We start from the raw sequence: 19915 nt of genomic DNA, 5'->3' as shown, positions 1-19915 counted from the left end.
GTGTTTAATGAATTATGCAAAGGGCTCGTTTAAAAAGTTAAGCGATATGCATAAAACGTTTCTATTTAAAATGATTGTTTTTTTGGAGCTTCCAATGCCATAAATCACAATAAAAAATTTGTGTAGCACACCTTTGTAAAATGCATCAACGTAATGCACATCAACCTATTTTAAAATTTAATGTATTTTGTGGAGTTTTTTTCTTGAAAGAATATGTGTTATGTCAAATTAGGGCCGCACATAATGTATTATTAATATTGTTTGAAATGAAATAGCATTGCAATTTTTTCAGCAACAGCAATTTGCCAAAACTATACTTCATACATTTTAAGGCTGTAAAGTAATCTGTTTCACAACTGAATCATAAGAAAACGATAAATTATTTTAATGGCACAAATAACTGCGCAAAATAACACTTTCTAGAGGAAGACACATTACGGTTAATACCCTTATACAACAACAATATTTACTTGCTACAATAAAATAACAAAACACATCTTATAGAACCAAAACACGAGGTACTTAATATATAATGTTTAAGTTTATTACAATATACCTGAAATAACTTAATAGCAGGTTGAGTGTTTAACTTTTTCAAGGTTAAATGTGTATAACAGTTGCATTGTAGCCTGCCTTATGATACAATACGACATGCATTAAAATTGGGTGCATTTTTTATGTTTTTGCCCTGCCGTCTTCGATTTTAAACGAAACTTTTAGCTTAGGCGGTTTAGAATTATTTTTAAGGGTTTTTGTTTCGGTTTGTTCTATCGCTGCGTGATTCGCAAAAGTTAACGTTGTTTCCGCGTAATTTTCCGCGACCCCCTTTTGTCTTTCCGCGTAGTTTTTCGCGAATCCGTCTTTTCTTTCCGCGAAATTTTCCGCTTTGATGGGATCGACTTGCGTTATTTCTAAGTTGGAATAATCAAAAATGTCCATTGAAATATTATTTGTTCTAGAGCAGCTGGGCGTCGATTCGCTCGAATTGTTACTACTTGCAACGTGATTGCCAATAGGGGTCACGTGATTGCCGATAGGGGTCACGTGATTGCCGATAGGGGTCACGTGATTTCCTACATTTCCAGTATTTTCTTCGTTTTCTATTACTCGACGCGCAAGGTTAGGGGATACAGGGGTTTGCAGTGCAATAGTAGCGTCAAATAGTCCATTATGCAACGAAGGCAAGCCTTGGCCGAGAGGTATTGAAAATGAAGGCCGTTCAGCCTCCATGATAGATATATGGTCCAGGCCCCTTTCTTTTAGTTTTCGGTGCTTTCTGTTATCCTTTCTGGCCAGACACCTTTTTGTGCCATAAGACACACCGACTGCTAACAAGACCGCTGCGATTGCAAGTATAAAGAATAGCAGGATTTGGCTGATCACGTTTTCGTTTTGTGTCTCGTAAGGCAATCGTATCTCAGCCGTTGTGGTTGGTATATTTGTCGTTGTCTCATTATTCGTAGCTGTCAAAATATAAAGTTAAACACCTTTTAATTATAATAAAAAAGGAAATAATTCAGAAATAAAAAAAGAGGAATATAATAAAGGCTTGATTTAAAAAAGATAGACAAGCGTTTTGGTACTTTTTGCCATTATCATGCTTAATTACTACACTTGCTACACCACACATGAGGTCGTGGGTTTAATCCCCAGTGATTTCATGCTGTATCGCCCTTGAGTAAGGCGCTATAAACGGTATGAACTCCTGCTGAGCCAGCACTTAATCAGCAGTATAATTATCGGGCAATTATAACCTATAATATCCCAAACTGCCACAGGCAACTCGAGACTGGGTCGGAGTAACTGATGTTACTCCGATGTTTAAATCGCGCATTCGACTTTCCCACATCGAGGATAAAGATATATACAAAAAAAATTGCTGTATTTATAAACCACTAAACACTGATAGCATGCTTACCCACTGTAGTCATATTATATTTTAGCAGGACACCCTTTTTATGAGATGCTTACATTGTAGTAAAAAATCCAATTTTTGTAATTGTGTTCTAGGTTTTAAATACATTAACCATTACAAATCTTTATACCACCTATTGAGCTATTCTGTAATAAAAAAACTGTTAAGTCTTGTTTAATAAGTACGGGTTAAAGACGGAGTTCAAAAAAACTGTAGACACATTTATATATTCAGATAATGGTTTACAAAGGGTCATTAAAATGTAGCTAATATATCAGACATACTATGGCATCTTTCTTAATCTAGTAAGGTAATAACAATTGCCTATAACCGAATAGCTTTATTGAGCAGGAGATATGTGTTTTGTTTTGTAATAAACCATTTGCCTTTTTTTTGCGTTTTAATAAACAAGTGCGACTTGTCAAGTACGTTCGATGTTTTTCTATTGTTAAGCATCGACCTTAACCATACGAATTTATTTTAAGCGATTTCGTGTTTTTTGTGTAAATTTGATAGAGTAAAAATGGGCGATTATTGATATAATCTAAAAAAATATTTGAAACACAATTTAAAACTAATTTTAAAAATGTTTTAAACTAAGAAAATGTACATTTCTTATTCTTTTGGGTGCAAATATAGCCCTACAGTCTATTTATCTTTTGCTACCTTTAGTTTTGCAATTTATTTTATTTTTATCAAATATTAACTCAATTTATTAAGTTTTTGTAACTAAACTAACCTACGATACAAAAATCTTTGCTGCTAAATTGATTTTAAATAGCCATGCTGCGATATAAAAATAGTTCCATATCAAAAACATATCAGGTTACATTTAAATCTATTGTTTTTAGACAATAAAATAAAATTCACACACGCCTCATTTTTTTTCGTTTTAAGCGTAAATATATGTTAAAAATATTGCACGAGCCTTTCAATAAATCTTAGGATTGACCAACACCTTGTCGCTATTTCATAAACATTCCAGCGAATTTGATGATTTAGATTCTTCGTAAATACTGAAATCAAAACCGGAAAACTATGGTGTGTTTTAGCACGACAGACAAAGCGGGCCCAGCGACCACATAATAGTTTCTGTAACAATAGATTTTGATGGATGACCAGAGTCGAGTGACTTGTACATAATCTACTATCAACACATTTTTTTGGTTAGTTCTATTGACTAAGATCTAATCAAGGCATACTGACCTCAAGCTTTCGAAATTGTTGTTCATGTTTGGTCAAAGTTGAACTGTAACTTAAAACCTGTACTGTCCTACAATAATGTTACTATATTAAATTGGGTTAAATTTAGAAAATCGTCAATTTTACTTACGAATTTAAAAAAAATCGTGGGGTAATGTGTAGCCTTAGATTATATTGATCACTAATAAAAAAACTGGACACATACTAAAAACTTGACACACATACTACGCGTTTTTATTTGGCTAAAAACTGACTTATCTTTGATATCAAACTTATAATTAAGCCTTTTTTAAATAGCAAAAAATAAAAGTGTTTTCAATTTTTCCAGTCTACCTGACTAATACACAAATGACGATGTGTCACCCAACTTTGTGTTTACCGTATGTAAAGTCTTTAGAAAATGAAAAGAGAATTTAAACACTGACGAAAAAACGTCGCCTCCCTTTTTTTTAAATAGGCAGATCTAAAAATTAATTTTGCATGATTGGCGTTGCTGACAACAGGATTACTAAAAAGATTAACAACCAAAGTCCATGCTAAATGACACGAGTGTTTAACCGTAGATATTACATTTGACGCATACTCTTAATTGTAAATCAGTCTTTACATATATTACTGTTAATTTTTACTTTGTGCACGATGTAGGTTAATTACTGTTTTAATAATTTAAACAATCTAAAATCAGTTATACCATTATAAAACGTTTGAACTAAATCTCGACCACGTTTCGCAAAGTTGTTGTGACTTGCAATTCGTGGCACACGCCACAATAATGTTGCACCATCGTGCCTCCAAAAGTTGCAATTTTTGCCCTATAAAGTGCGGGAGGAAATAAAGTTTTTTTTTGTAAACAGTCAAACTCGTGTTTTTAAAACAAGTAAACTGTTGTGTCACTAAAGTAAAATTTTTAAAGTTTTTAAAACTTATCAGACTTTAATATTGATTTTTAATTAATTTAGTATATTTTTTGTGAATTGACAACTAACCGACGACCGACTAATCTGGTAATACTAACTGACTTAAATTTAAGATTTTTAGACGATTTACCAACGAAGAAATAGGTGTTATATTGTACTAATATTATATTTACACGTGTTTTTAGCTGCTTTACTGTGTTTTATAAGTTCAGTAGGCAGTCAGGTGGACATAGTTGTTTAATCAAAAAAGTGTCGTTATGGTCAAAATTGCTCTTCAAATTTCCGCTGTCCTGGAAAATGTCGCATCGTTGCAGACATGTGGGGAAGATTTTCGGTGGTTTTTGAGGTTAAAATGCACTGGTTGTGCAGAAATCACGTCCACATGGCAGTATGTGTCGCTAAGCGAAAGTACTGACACCAAAGGGGGTAGAGGGTCAGCAAGCATGGTTCAAAAGTGCAAAATGTGCTCCAGAGAAAACCATATCGATATTTTAAAAGACCATATTAAACCATATGACAGCGAAAATGATGGAAAATTTTTTAAAATCGTTGCGTTCGAGTGTAGAGGTATGGAGCCCACAGATTTTGATTTTCGTAATGGATGGACTATTCAGTCGTCTTGTTCGAGAGCTGAATTTAGCGATGTCGATTTGTCGGAAAAAGAGTGGTATGACTATGATTCTAATGTTGACAAAAGCGTCAGTGTAACTGAATTACAGCATCAGTTTATAAAACTGAAGAAATGAACCAGTGTCAATAATTGTACTATGTGGTTTGGTGTTTATGCATTTTTTTAAATAATTCTTGATTATAAACTATAACATAAGCAGAATTATAGATTAAACATCTTTGTAGCAATTGCATAAAAATAATTCGTTGTACATGTAAGGGTGGAGGGGTCTGAAAATTTATTTTGTAAGCTTGCTTAATTTACAGCATATAATGCTTATATATAATTCAACTGTCACTTTGCTTTTTATTTATAGAGAAAAGCCATAATTTTTACTAGTTGACTTTTTTTAAAGTTAGAAATTTAGGACCGTTTAAAATGACATCATTGTCGGACCAAGTGGCTCAAGCTTTTTGCCAGTATTATTATAACACTTTTGCTACTGACCGAACACAGTTAGCTTCGTTATACGTAAGTTTTTAATCTTGCATTGCTAATTTTTAATACATTAGATCCAACCGGCAGCATGGTTTAGTTGTAAGAACACTTGCTACATGCAGTCGTGGGTTCACTCCCCACTGCTTTCATGCTGTAGCACCCTTGGTAAGGATGCTATAAACAGTAAAAACCCCTGCTGAGCCAATACTTAATCAGCAAGCAATTATATTAAGCAATTATAATCTATAATATCCCAAACTGCCAAATTCAACTCGAGACTGGGTTGGGGTAACTGATGTTACTCTATGTTTAGGTTGTGCAGTCGATCTTCCCACATCAAGAATAAAGATTTTTAAAAAAAAATTTCAATATTTTTAATTTTTAGAATAATGAGTCACTGATGACATTTGAAGGTATCCAGTGTCAAGGTCAAGAAGCAATCATTAAAAAACTAATGGTCTGTATTTAATATTTAAAAAAATAAAAATTATTTTTATAATACTTAAACTCTATTCTTCACAAATTTTATTAGTCGATGCCGTTTCAAAAGATTTCTCATAACTGTTCGGCGCTTGATTCTCAATTTGTTGGCGGATCTTCAGGGTCTGTTATTATTGTCACAGTAATGGGACAGTTAAAGGTAACATTGTGTTGTGACTTTTTCTATTTATACTTCTAAAGCTATTTGTAAAGGTTATTGTTGGCATGGTCTTTGATTTATAGCATAAAGCATCACTATACAAAATTGTAATTAATTTGTAGTGCTTTTTCATGGAGTACTTAAGATGTTAGAAAATAATTAGATCGTTAAATAAAAAACCCCCACGAGGTCGTGGGTTCAATTCCCACTGCTCTCATGCCGTAGCATCCTTGAGTAAGGGGCTATAAACGGTATAAACTCCTGCTGAGCCAACACTTGATCAGCAGCTAATTATTGGGCAATTATGATCTATATAATATCCTAAACTGCTAAAAGCAACTCGAGATTGGATCAGAGTAGCTGATGTTACTTTATGTTTAAGTCGCACATTCGACCTTTTCACATCAAGGATAAAAATATAAACAAAAAAAAGGGAGCGTTAAATACTAAAAAAATGTCTTTTAAACATTTGACATCAAATTTGTACCACTTAATTATTAACAATAAAAAAAAGTTAAATTTATTTTTCTAGACTGATGACGACCCAGCTCATAGTTTCGTGCAATCCTTTGTGCTTCAAAGAGCGGGGGAAAGTTGGGTCATAATAAACGACATATTTCGCATGGTCCTCCACAACATGTAGACCTTATTGATGCGCAAAACTAAAAACTTTATCGATTTTGTGGAAAAAAAGTATGCGAAATCGTCTCGATATTTATATACAAACAAAAAGACTCCTTTAAAGTTTTCATATTGAACGACTTGTTATGTTTGAGCGTGTTGTGTATGAAAGTGTTTGACACAGTGGGAATATGTGTGTTGGTTTTTGAGAGTGTGTGTGTGGGTATATCTGTGTGTTTAGGAAAAATACAACTGGGGAAACATTCTGGAAAACTGAACTTAAAATCAATGGTACCAGAATAATGTAAAACAACAAATTAAAATTAAATTATTGTACAGTGTTCGTTTTGTGTGTTATATACCACTGTGTGACTCTGTGTGTGTAGGTGTGTGACTGTACTTAATGTTAGACTCCAAAAAACAACAACAAAAAATTCAACTTTTGAATGTTTTTTTGTAGATTGTATGTTTATGTTTGTTAGTAAAGTTAGGTAAGCGATGCAATGTGTTAAACTGTGTGCTATTATGTATGATTGAAAAAAGCGTAGGTTCCACCATATACGGATTTATTTCTATAATGCAAGCTTGTATATAGTCTATGTATATTATTACATAACATAGTAAGGAGAAATTAATTATGTCATATGTGCTGATTGGTTTTATTTTTAACTCTGTAAAAATTAGATCGGTTGGTTTGTTGAAATAAATATGATGTCACGAAATTTGCGTAGGTTTTAATTCAACTTAATTACTGTAAACTGACAAAATAATATTATTATTGCATTAATGCAAGTTATTTTGGAATTAAACATTGAAAAAAATCGTTTAAAAAAAATTTAGGCGCTCAATAATTATAAACTCTGTTTTGTTTTGCTTGAAATTATTTGAATAAACTGTCTTCGCAATTTACGAAATGAACTTGCTGTTTTTACTAAAACATTATTAAAACTGTATTTTGTCTGGCATATTTCAAAAAACTTTGCCAAATTTTTCCAAAAATGAACAGCGTTAAAATTTAGAGGGTTGGTAGTGTTGTTTGATTTGTTTACGTATAATTAGTCCTTTTGCTAAAGTAAGGTTAATAATATATATAGCGGTTACCTAGCCTCTTTAGTATGTATTTTGTATTTTTTAGTTTGAAATCTAAACATTGAATGGCTTAGGCGTAACTTTAAACTTTAATTTCTTAATTTATTATCTCAATATCGTGTTACGCTGAAAAAAAACAAACGCTAGATGTCAACATGGATCTATGATCTGGTAGTGTGGTGAACCGGTCACGGTGTCGCACTACGAGTCGAAAGGTTTTGGGTTCGAGACGCACCAACGCCACACTATTCGTCCTTGAGCCTGACGTTCACGGTTAGCTTAGGCACGTCCCAAACCGCACACCCTTACCCGATAAAAATGTCAAAAACCTATTCCCTTAAAGGGAAATATGTAAAGATTTATATTAATCGGTTAGACTTAATTCAGTTTTATGTAACTCAAGATCTTATTCAAATCTTATACAAACTTTCTGTTAACAATATTTAACTTTATCAGCGTTTTTGATTTCTCTACTTAAATTAAACGCTATGACTATCCGAAAAAAACACAAGTAACTATAAAATGGTATTACTTGAATCTACATAACATGTAAAATATATTTTTCTATTTGCTGCCTTATAAAGTTTTTTTGATAATTAGAAAATAAATTTGTAATTGTAATATTTGACTTCCAAAGCCTTTTCGAAAATTTTGTGATTATAAACGCACCAAATTTTAGAAATGGACTTTGAAGTTAAATGCTATCAACATTTTCTGACTAACTTTTGTATATACATACAAAATATCATGGAAGAGTTTTTATTTACACATTACAGGTAGCAAACTGTTTTACTATTTTGATAAACAACGTTTTAATGTACACACACATCGTCTTAAAATTAGTAGAAAAAGCAATTGAACAACGTTTTAAAAAGCTGATGACAAAAATTTGGCACACATTATGTAAAAGCATATGATTAACTGTGAAAACACTTGTGGTAATCTAGCCAAATATTTTGGCGCTCCCATTTGAACCTGTGTTATATCTCAAGCAGGTGTAATTTAGATATCTCCAGGTGACGCATTTATTTCTCCAAGCCGCTGAAAAACAAAAAAACATATTTATAATAAAATAACGTTCATAACGTTATAGTAAAATTGCATTTTAAATTTATGGAATGCTATATAATGACTTGGTGTAGTGGTAAGAACACTTTTTACACCACATGAGATCGTTGGTTCAATCCCCACTGCTCTTATATTGTAGCGCCCTCAAGTTAGGCGCTAAAAACGGTATGAACTTCTGTTCAGCCAGCACTTAATTAGCAGCATATTTATTGGGTAGTTATAATCTATAATATCCCAAACTGCCACAGGCAACTCGAGACTGAGTTGGAGTAACTGTTGTTACTTTATGTTTAGGTCGCGAATTCGACCTTTTTACATCAAAGATAAAGATATAAAAAAAATAACGAGTTAATACCATTAAAAATATTTTTTTGCACAAGTTTTAAAAGGCATTTTTAAGCTTAGGCATGATCTGTGTTATTTTATCAAGCCAAAGCATCTCTTACGTTTTATTTTTCTGCAGGTTCGCACGTAATTTCCGAATTTATTTTTCTGACAAGATTGTTGAATATAAAAAAGCTGCAAAATGTCAAGTCATTAAAATCTGGCAGTGTTTTTGTTATTTAAACCACTATCAGGCAATAATTTTAAATATTACGCTGTCAAAACAACTTTTTTTTCAACAAATATAAAAATGTAAACAATTTTTTAAATTTGTTTTTAAAATCTTACTTCTTTCATCCTTGCTTTTGATAAGGTTGGAGGTTCAGTACCTCCTAGTACCAGTCCCCTTCCTTCGTCATCTTCGCCTGTCTGTAAAATAAATAAAATAGAAAAATTAAAAAAAAAATATATATATATACTTAGGCTTATATAGGTTTTTATCGTCCCTTATGCTTAATATATCTAATATCTAACTTACCCCATTCACGTTCATCGTTTCGTTGACAACTGGTTCGACGAACTCGATAATTTCAGTTGATTGGTCGCCAACAAAATTGGTATCTTCCAAAACCAAGTAAAAATTGATAAGTTGGTCAAGAAAAAATACGTTAAGGGGAGATAAGTATTTTGTGTCTTCTTCTGTTAGAGCAGCGTCCGGGTCAATATCTTCATCATTAGTTACAAGCTCTTGAGCTAAAATTTTTGATTAAAAACAAAAAATTATATTAAAAATATAAACAATTTTCTAGTAAAATGTATATATATTAATTTTTTCATTGATTTATTTTATTTTAAAACAACTTATAATAAATTTACTTAGGTTGCGTTTAACATTTTATTATTTTAATTTTTATTTTTAAATTTTAAACCAATTTACACAATAAAACAAATGAATTACTTACCGTTATATATTGAAGGCATGCTGACACATATCAACAAAAACAAAAGTATCTCGTTTTTCATGTTTTTTTTGAAAATAAGTCCTTCAGTAAATCCTCTTTTCTGGTTTAAAATCAAAAATCTTTCTTGTGGTTTGTGCCTGAACTACGAGTGAGCGTGCTTTGAAAACATCTTTGCTTTAAATTAATGTTTTATTGGCCTCGGGCATTAAAAGAGGCTTCATGATCATGGGTTCTTACGGTTTCGTGGGATATGAACGACATTTAACAAAAATTTGGGCTTACAGTTCGTAATAATTTTTTAATTTTCGGAAATTAATTAAACATTCTACCAGGTCATTACTTACGGGAGAAATTAGTTTAAATACTTAACAAATTTTTACAATAACTAAGTATAAAATATAACATTAAACTGTTGAATAATGCTTTTTATCGTAGTGGTATGTGATGACCTTTTTTTGTACATTTTAAATGTTAAGCTATAGCGTTTGCTTGTGGCAAAATTAATCGGATTATCATATACTTATGGTATAAATAAACGTATGGCTTATTTGACCTTGCAATTATGGTCGTTAATGTTATTACTTGATAGAATTATATGTGTGGCTTGGCCTATTTTCGTAAACTTTTGGCTATTTTAGGTATGTTGAATCAGGTAAATTTAAATGGCTCGTCACATAAAAATAACTAGATGTTTCTTTTGGTGTAATTGTGTCATAATTGATTAATTAAATTTAGTTAAATTTGGTGTGGCGTTTTTAGCGTTATTTTTGTTCGAATTCTGGCTACATTTTGAATTTTTAAGATGACTCATGATTTAGTGACGTAAATGCCTGGTCACAAATGTCATCAATTTTAAATCTTATGCGTTTTACTAGTATATTAGATTATTAGCAAAATTAAAAAAATGAGTTCATTATCAATTTTTAAGATTATTTATTGACACATCATTTTTTTGTATATTTTTAGTGTTTTATATGCTATTTAAAACCTCCAAGCATATTTCTAATCAGACTAAGAATACTTGATAGGTTTTGGATACAATAATTTTAATTAAATTCTACTTAAATCTGAGATTAAATGCTAGAAACAAAAGATAGCAATAATTTCATGTAGATTTAAAGTCCTAAATTAGATTTTTGTGTATATTATAAACATAGTAACATTATTGAATGATCCGCAAAAATGTGGCTAAATAGTTTATTAACAACATAGATAAACAGTAATTACAATACTCTAAAAAGAAAAAATTAAAATGTTGACAATTCAAAAAAAAGGATTTTTTTTAAAAAATTCGTCCGCTGGTGGTAGGGTTTCCTTTTCGAAATCGATAACAAATTCGACTGGTATACCTCCAAGCTAGACATCGCTTTGTCCATCCTATATTAAAGTTAAATTACAAAACAGTTTTAAAATTAACAAAATTATATTTTTTGTCTTTATTTATTCCCAATTTGAACAAGTTTTGTTGTAACATAACCACGAGGTAAATTGTATTAGTCATCGGTTTACAAATCGACTTTTGTGGTTAATGTATTTTTAACCCGAACATTTTAATTAATTGTTTCTTTTTGTATAACTATATGTTAAAAGAAACTACACTTTTTAATGCTTTACTTAAAGATGCTACAAAATGTAATCAGTGGGAATCGAACTTATCACCTTACACTATGTTGTTTACACTACATCATGTATTCAGTTTGAATATTCAAAAAACATAGTTGGGAAAAAAATAAATATTTGAAAATGGTCGATTAAACTTTTTTGCATTAATTTTGTTTTTTAGTTTTTTTTTAAAGATTCTTTTACCTCTCATGCGCGAGCATTTCTTTACATAGACTCCATTTAACATGCGGCATGCCTCGGTCATTTTCGCTTTCTGTAAGTTAAGTAATATCACGTCAGGATAACATACGTTGATTAAACTACGTAGTTTTTTATTGTTCACTTCAAATAGTTACCTCAACTCTCTTTTTCTTAACCGCATTCGAAAGCTGATTAAAATCTCTTCCATCCTAATAAAAAAAAGAAACCAAATTATTTTTTTTACTATTTGCGTCCTGGTCAAGTGTTTTGGTGACGTCACGGTTGCGTCATTATACTTACGACATCGCCACTGCCTTCCATGTCCATTTCCTCGACTTTGACTTCGATTAAATATGAGTTTTCAAGGTCGAGATAGTAATCAAGGTAGGTTTGGACAAGGTCCGGTTGACTACTAAAAGATAAGAATGCAAGATCATCTTCTGTTAATTCTTCTTCAACGACAACCTCTTCTTTCATAGGCATAGCTAAGAGCAAAAGAAATCTTTTTGTTTCAAGTATATGTAAATTAAATCCATTTAAAACCTTTCAGGTATACCTACCTTGGTTCGAAAATGCCATTCCAAAACATATTATCAACGATAAAATCAATTTCATGTTCTTTCAACTTATACCACTACAGAAAAAGTAAACACTATCCTTTTTGCTTGAAGATATGAAACTTAGTTTAAGAACAATTGCTTTTTATTGTGGTAGTAAAGCCCTCTAGGCTACAGCCTAAGAATATATTTAGTTTTTAGTTAACCTAAGTCGAAGCCCCGATTTTGTATATGTTATTGCGTCTGCAACTTTATGCGTCATGCAAAATTAAAATGATGGTAAGAAAATGACAGCTTGTGATCATAAAAAAATATTTTATCATAAATTTTTATCTCGCAATGCCTAAGTTTAGGTGTTATATACAAATGATGCATAAAACTTGTAACCGTTTAGTTCTTTTTTAATGTATTTATCAGCTATTGGTTTAAGACATCGGTTTTAGAGAGAGATTACCAATACATTTATAAATAAAGTTGTTAAAAACTCTTCTGTAATTGTAAATTTTGTATATTAACTGGTTTGTTTTCTGGTTTTAATCAAGCCAGGGTTTGTAAAATTGTGTAATAATTAGGAAGACCTAGATTCTCCCATTGATCGTGACGTCACCACTTTTTTTGTCGTCATCGCCGTACATTCTTAAAACGCAGAAATTATGACCCGCGGATATTTTGTGGTTAATACTTGCTTGTGTCAAGCAACGTTGTCGGCGGTCGTTCACCGAAACCACAGACACCATGTTACACACTTTTTGAGGTTAGTTTTGCTAGAAATTAGGTTATAATTAAACATTCGGTTGCAAAATCAAAGTATTCCAATTCTCCATGGTGGCTGTATTTTGAGCGGCTGACGATTACATTTCTTTAGTTTCACTTAAATTTTTACTTTTGTGTCTTAAAATATCTTAACTTTCAGACATATTTATATTTAACAGACAGATGACATCATTTGTATTAAACATTTGCTTACATTCGTCAGTCAATGATGTGGGCGGGACAGTACATTAAAACATTTTTATAGAAATGTGACACATAAAGTTATTTCGACATTGTACTCTACCACATTTTCGTAAGACGCAATTTTCAATAACTTACCCTGTTTAAAAGTATTATATATTTGTAGATTTTGTGGTTGAATGTCAGGAATGAAAGATTTGCTGTATTAAAAATAGTTATATTACCTATTTTTGCTACGTTACACGCAAAAAAAGAAAGGTTAACACTTTGTAGAGGAATTTGTAGTTGTATATCATGAAATCATTGTTTATTGTAAACTTTCTTATCAAAAAATAATCGCAAAAAACAATATTTATGAAGTACAGTCAGGGCCAAGCACAATTGTTTGTTCATGAATCATTATAATTTTATCAGGTTAACCATATTTAAATTTCCATATTTTATTAGAATTTACAACTTGAATCTTGTTTATAGTAATATAACTTGATGTAATATAACTTTGGTAATATAACTTGGTAATATAACTTGATGTAGTGTTATTTTTAAATTATTTTACTAATTCCACTCTTTTTTTCTTAATCATCAGAAAAAAAATAAATTTTTAAACTACATTTAATCAGCAATTGAACTGGGTTTTACCCAAAGCAGTAAAATTAAAAATTAAAAATATACAGCCGAAATAACAACTTTTTATAATCATAACCTAACTGCATTTAAAAAAACATGATAATAGACACAATTACAAGAACAACATCAAAATATAATGGCTACAATTTTTACATTTTTGTGCTATGAATATATTGTCTTTTAAGACGATAAGTAATACGGTTGCAATAAAGCAAACTAATTATATCTGATAAAGACCATCTATATTTCTATATTTGACTTAATAGATTTCGACCACTTTAGTGCCTTTAATATTGTTGACTTCGTTCGAGTCAAAATCTGCGGTAAGCCTTTTGTTGCCACGCAAGTATCCCTTGATGTCGATAGGTGGGCTCAAGTACGTTGCGTTTGGCTCAATAATTTCACTATAAAACAAAATCTAAGTTACAAAACGTTTTATTTATTTATTTTTCTCGACGTAGAAACCTGTCTACACATTATTAAGATAGGCAACAATTGTTACCTTGACTCAACCCCAAGTTGCCTCTAAAAGTTTTAAATACTATTGGGTATATTGCCTAATTGTTAACCTGTAGGAGTTATCACGGTTATAAAATCAATGTGTTATACTAACTGGTTTTTAAGCGTTCTTGGAATGACACCAGACCCAGTAATAGTAAATTCACCACCGGTAAGCCGAAAGGGAAATTTGTTATGAACCTCGAATCGCACCTCGAAGTTTTCCCATGCTGGAGACGAGTCCACACACTGCAAAGTAAACGTGTAAGTTATAAAAAGTAGAAGAATGGATTAGAAATCATTCTGCTTGCTCAAAAAAGTTTACATAATATCTAGAGTCGTTGTATATGTAGTTGTTAGGTCGTTGTATATGTAGTTGTTAAGTCGTTGTATATGTAGTTGTTAAGTCGTTGTATATGTAGTTGTTGAGTCGTTGTATATGTAGTTGTTAAGTCGTTGTATATGTAGTTGTTGAGTCGTTGTATATGTAGTTGTTAAGTCGTTGTATATGTAGTTGTTAAGTCGTTGTATATGTAGTTGTTGAGTCGTTGTATATGTAGTTGTTGAGTCGTTGTATATGTAGTTGTTAGGTCGTTGTATATATAGTTGTTAAGTCGTTGTAAATGTAGTTGTTGAGTCGTTGTATATGTAGTTGTTAAGTCGTTGTATATGTAGTTGTTGAGTCGTTGTATATGTAATTGTTAAGTCGTTTTATATGTAGTTGTTGAGTCGTTGTATATGTAGTTGTTAGGTCGTTGTATATGTAGTTGTTAAGTCGTTGTATATGTAGTTGTTAGGTCGTTGTATATGTAGTTGTTAAGTCGTTGTATATGTAGTTGTTGAGTCGTTGTATATGTAGTTGTTAAGTCGTTGTATATGTAGTTGTTGAGTCGTTGTATATGTAGTTGTTAAGTCGTTGTATATGTAGTTGTTAAGTTGTTGTATATGTAGTTGTTGAGTCGTTGTATATGTAGTTGTTGAGTCGTTGTATATGTAGTTGTTAGGTCGTTGTATATGTAGTTGTTAAGTCGTTGTATATGTAGTTGTTAGGTCGTTGTATATGTAGTTGTTAAGTCGTTGTATATGTAGTTTTTTTCTATAAAAGTCGCAAGCACCTAATGTCCTAAGTTCGATCCCACTTTGTAAAAAAGTGCCCATTTTTGCCAAGTCAAATTAATCAGCAAATTAATTATATAAAACGAATATTATTATTTCAAGAACATTCTAAACTGCTAAAAAGAAATAAAGACTTTGTTAGAGTAACAAAAGCTACTTTATGTGGAAACGGTAAAGTCGCTTTTTCCGAAAGAAAAATATAAGAAGAAGATGTTGATATTAATAAATCTCTACCTTAACTATCAGTATGTCTTCTGGGACTTCCATTGTCAAATCACTGCTGTCAAAGTACATAATGTTATCATCCAAGTTTTTTACGGATGTTGCAGTGCGAATCACGTTGTTGTCAACAAGTTTGCCCAGGTAGTTGACCAAGTCAATTTCGAACGTTTGCACCTCAGCTTTAGAAGTAAATTAACTAAATTTGTTAAAGTTAAAATTTGCCACCTTTTTAAATAAATGGTTTGCAAGTAGTGGCAAAATAAAAAGTTGTTAAAGGTTTTAAAAGTTCCTACTTTCTTTTGCTTTAAGTTTAACCGTGTCTTTAACCACTTGAAGGTCTGTTTTGTGTTGACCGTTATGCAATATAGTAAAAATAGAAGTGTTAATCAACACATTGCAATCCTTGCCGGTTTTATTTGAGGCCTGTAGTAGTTATAATAAAAAATTGAAAATCAAAATTAACATACTTAAAATTAGTTTATTTTTTTTAACAAAAATTTACAAAGTCAATTATTGTACTACTGGCAAAAACAAAAAATATAAGAGAGACGTTTTTTCAACTGAAAACATATCTACCTTGACTTCTATAGTAATCGTGTTGCCGATAATGTTTTTTTCGACTGCAGCAATTTCAATTTCTATGTTACCCTCTCCCTTTACTACAAGTTCGTCAAGGTAGTCAACTTTTCTGCCATGAGCATAAGCCAATTGAAAAGCAGTTCTTTCGTCTTTAGAACCTGCAAAACAGATAGTGGTTACTAAAACTTATAACAAACTATTTATTTTAAGTTAAAATAATATAAATCGATAAAAAGTTTACCTTAATTTTTTCAAAATAAAAACTAAAAACAATTTTTCTAACCAGCATTACCTTCTGGGAACTTGTACTCGTGGGTTATGTCGTTTCTTTCATTTGATCCAACCATTTTTGTACTGATTTTCTTACCAAAGTACTTGGGTTGGCGATTAACCAAACCGACTACTTCTCTTTGATCGTTAACTCTCCATGTACAACGATCTGCATTTACCTGTTCCAATTTTTTTTTTAAATCCAGAAAAATCAAAGTTAAAAACTATGCTTGGCTTCTATATAAGACATGCCGGGAGAGTTATAAAAGGGCAAAAATACCCCTGAAAAATCTAGATTAAATTTTACAAATTTTTACTTCGCTGAATAAGAAGTCAGTGTCATATCCAATAAAGACTTCTCCGTTTTTAATAGCCTTCAAGGGCGAGGGACCGCACTGGTAAAGATCTCCGCTAAGTTCTTGTGGTGTAGCATCGATCGCTTGCCAGCCATCGTAGCCTAGTCATGCAAAAACAAGAAAGAATTAAGTTATAAAAACAAACGTTCAGGTAAATGGAATGTGTTTATAAAATAAGTCGATCTCAAAACAATATAAGTTTAAGGGCGTTTTGTTTAAAATTTCCTTTTTTTACAGAAAATTTTTAAAAGTAGTTTACTTTTCCACTTTACCTAAAATAACAATAAAAATAGAAATTACGTCACTGAGATATTTCTTTCCTAACCTTTTGGTAAATCTGGTCTTTTAAAGTAGCAGTCGTTCCAAACGTGATAATTCCATTCTTTGTCTCCGATATCGAAAACCTCATTGTCGTCAATAAAATTGTCGATGGTCATGTTGTATTCTTTGTCATGGGCTGAAAGAAAGTTGGTGGTGCTGCGTGCAGGAATTCCAAGAGCTCTAAGTGCTATATTTATAAAAATAAACCAAGTTTTAACCATATTAATAAACCTTAAATTGTAGGTACATTTTCTGTGCAACGCATTTAAGCGTTGTTCCCAAAATATATGGACCTTTAATCTTGCAGATTACCTGTTGTCAGCACACCGGAAAAGACCCAACATTGGCCATACTTGACTGCAGTCATTTGTTTTTTGTTCCACAGTCGCAGAATTTCTACACTTCCATTCCATTGGAATGGATGTTTACCGTCAGAATACTTCCCGTCCCATCGTCCATGAAGAACTCCGGTATCATCATTGCAGTTAATCTGGATAAAAAATGTTTTAACTTTGTTTACATTACCTATTTTAGTAAAGATACCAAAAAGTTGAAAAAAAAAAATAAAGATTAATTTAAATAATTTTCTAAAATGTACCATTGCTGATAGCACTCTGCTGACATATACAGGTGAGTTGCGTTTCTTGTAGCTTTTATTTGGGTCATTTTTTGTGCGGGTGTCCTGCCTTAACAGCTTAAGCACAATGTCAAGAATGTCACTTTCGAACTGCCCGAAAATCCAATGCAGTGGTGTTATCGACCTCCAAGTACCTCTGTAGATAACACCTTCCTGGTTGAGTACATATTCGTCTCGATCCTTTTCTTTTTTCATGAAAACATCATCAGCTGGTTAAATATACAAAAAATGTTAACAAAATTTAAAGGAAGAAAAAATCAGAATCAAAGTTCTGTAATAAATATTTATTCTCTCGTATATAATTATTGAAACTAACCTTCTTGGAACGGGTTAAAAATTACCACTACATCAGGCTTAACTTTTCTTTCGGTTTTAGGCCCATCTTTTGTTATGGTAACGATCTCTACAGTAAGTTGGTATTTTCCAATAATAGCAGTAGCGGGTATGTTAACCTTAACCGTCACCTTTTTTTTGTCTTTGTTCTCAGTTACAAACTTTCCTGACCACCTGCTTTCCTGAACGGAGTCCTTAATTGGAACTCTTATCTTTGTTCCAGAAATAAGATTGGGACTTGGTCCTAATACAATTAAATTAGGTAAAATTAATGGTTAAAAAACCTTTCAATATACAGAAAAAATATACTTGTGTTAAAAATAAGTTTTTTAGTTAATTAGCAAGAATTAAAAATCTTTTTGCAAATTTACAAAAATACTAACCAATCGAAAATTCTAAGAATATGCTGTCTTTGGACTTCAAGAAAGCTCTGTTTTTAAAATAAAGATCCAGAGTAAACTTATCCGCTCGTCTTAACACCAAATTGTTGTGAATGTAGTTGTTCGTATGGTGCTTTAAACAATTCTTTTCCTTCAAGTAGTCAATGCGCAAAATTTGCAAGATCTTAGCTGGAGTAGAAATTACATACTAGTAATAAACTTGTTAGCTATATCTTTTTTTAGGTTTATACAATAAGTGCCAAACAAAGTTCTTATTTACAGGCCTAACATCGTTTACTGTTACTTTTATCGCCGAAAATTTCTTAATGATATAAAAAGCAGAATAACTATAGGTTGAATTTGTTTTAGTATTTGACTTACGCGTATCTGCAGTTTTGATTTTTTTTAACCATTCGTCTACCTTTCCCCTATCTACATTCTCAACAAGTCAGGATTGCGGTCAATATAGCCCGCTAAAAACTCGGGATGATCGTTTAAATATTCACTGATTTCTTCCGGATCTTGAGCATCTTTAAAAACATTTTCAAATTATGTGTTTATGGCATTTTGTAACATGCATTGGAATGAACAAATAAAGAACGTTTGTCGTTATTAAAATTATCAATTTTTAAAAATATTTAAAGTTCCAATAATTTTTTTGAAAAAATCGTTTACTGTTTGTTTTTTTAATGATTTTAATTTTGTTATACTGTCAAGCACTTGGTAGTTTAAACCCTTTATACAAAACACAAAACTTTGTTTTAATCAAATGTTGTGACTACTTTAAAAAAACACTTTCAATTGTAGAATTTAAAACAATATTTTTATATGCTACTTTATCACAAATGCGCTATACATACATGCCCAAACTTGCTCGTATACAAAAAACTTTATGGTTCAGGTTACAACGTATCACAAGATACGATTTTGCATAAAAGCTATTCAGGCAAAACTATAAACTTGGTATAACTCGATATAACTTTGTTTATGCAAAAACTACGCAGTAAAAAAATATATTGACTTTTACAAATAAATAAAATTTTAATCAGTTTTACCTTTGGATTTTTCGTTTTTCATTCTACTAAACTTAAAGGTTTTTTTTAACTTCATCTGATTAAAAATGTTAAAAGATTATGATTTAACCTGTTTAGCAGATTTAGCTATATCTTACTTTAATAAAAATTAGACAACAATTTAAACTTTCGTCCGTTCCTTTATAGCCGCCAAAAAAGTATATAAAACCTTTGTGGTTCCGGGTTTGTATGAAACTAATTTTTTCTCTAAAAACCTGTTGTAAATATGCCACGTAGACAAAACGAAAATTTCCTCTCTGCGCTCCAATAACAATTCCCTAATTAAAAAGTAATTTCTGTTTTCGCATTTTTCTTACGCTGTAAAGCGTTAGACCGTGTTGT

General features: G+C 31.4%; 5 protein-coding genes and 1 pseudogene across 6 annotated transcripts; 2 read left to right on the top strand and 4 right to left on the bottom strand.

Moving 5' to 3' along the window:
• Positions 1-421: 421 nt before the first annotated feature.
• On the bottom strand, positions 422-2140 carry LOC145759885 (uncharacterized). Its single transcript, XM_082573741.1, has 2 exons — positions 1919-2140; positions 422-1463 (listed from the first exon to the last, which is right to left on the bottom strand). Exons 1-2 carry the CDS (start codon positions 1929-1931, stop codon positions 676-678), a joined length of 801 nt encoding a protein of 266 aa, XP_082429867.1. The 5' UTR covers positions 1932-2140; the 3' UTR covers positions 422-675.
• Positions 2141-3982: 1842 nt separating this feature from the next.
• LOC145759238 (CXXC motif containing zinc binding protein-like) lies at positions 3983-4810 on the top strand. The gene has a single exon (XM_082573014.1). It carries the CDS (start codon positions 4293-4295, stop codon positions 4779-4781), a length of 489 nt encoding a protein of 162 aa, XP_082429140.1. The 5' UTR covers positions 3983-4292; the 3' UTR covers positions 4782-4810.
• A 224-nt stretch (positions 4811-5034) lies between these two features.
• LOC145759239 (nuclear transport factor 2-like) lies at positions 5035-7312 on the top strand. Its single transcript, XM_082573015.1, has 4 exons — positions 5035-5176; positions 5529-5600; positions 5676-5783; positions 6316-7312. The coding sequence occupies exons 1-4, from the start codon at positions 5084-5086 to the stop codon at positions 6424-6426; spliced, it is 384 nt and encodes a 127-aa protein (XP_082429141.1). The 5' UTR covers positions 5035-5083; the 3' UTR covers positions 6427-7312.
• Positions 7313-8246: 934 nt separating this feature from the next.
• On the bottom strand, positions 8247-9988 carry LOC145759967 (uncharacterized). Its single transcript, XM_082573822.1, has 5 exons — positions 9848-9988; positions 9424-9638; positions 9234-9314; positions 9008-9080; positions 8247-8534 (listed from the first exon to the last, which is right to left on the bottom strand). Exons 1-5 carry the CDS (start codon positions 9906-9908, stop codon positions 8437-8439), a joined length of 528 nt encoding a protein of 175 aa, XP_082429948.1. The 5' UTR covers positions 9909-9988; the 3' UTR covers positions 8247-8436.
• Positions 9989-11030: 1042 nt separating this feature from the next.
• On the bottom strand, positions 11031-12348 carry LOC145759973 (uncharacterized). The gene is made up of 5 exons (XM_082573829.1): positions 12211-12348; positions 11951-12135; positions 11806-11859; positions 11654-11723; positions 11031-11224 (listed from the first exon to the last, which is right to left on the bottom strand). The coding sequence occupies exons 1-5, from the start codon at positions 12263-12265 to the stop codon at positions 11130-11132; spliced, it is 459 nt and encodes a 152-aa protein (XP_082429955.1). The 5' UTR covers positions 12266-12348; the 3' UTR covers positions 11031-11129.
• A 1185-nt stretch (positions 12349-13533) lies between these two features.
• On the bottom strand, positions 13534-19577 carry LOC145759764 (protein-glutamine gamma-glutamyltransferase 2-like; annotated as a pseudogene). The gene is made up of 14 exons (XR_014286538.1): positions 19556-19577; positions 18882-19030; positions 18504-18689; positions 18104-18364; positions 17749-17996; positions 17463-17640; positions 17155-17337; positions 16791-16930; positions 16496-16652; positions 16201-16361; positions 15918-16047; positions 15637-15803; positions 14402-14535; positions 13534-14192 (listed from the first exon to the last, which is right to left on the bottom strand). The product of XR_014286538.1 is annotated as a protein-glutamine gamma-glutamyltransferase 2-like (transcript).
• Between the last annotated feature and the right edge of the window lie 338 nt (positions 19578-19915).

This window comes from Corella eumyota, chromosome 7 (assembly GCF_963082875.1).
Source record: "Corella eumyota chromosome 7, kaCorEumy4.1, whole genome shotgun sequence".
Taxonomy (NCBI): domain Eukaryota; kingdom Metazoa; phylum Chordata; class Ascidiacea; order Phlebobranchia; family Corellidae; genus Corella; species Corella eumyota.
Note: the sequence above shows the minus strand (reverse complement) of the source record. Positions and strands in the feature narration are given on the sequence as shown.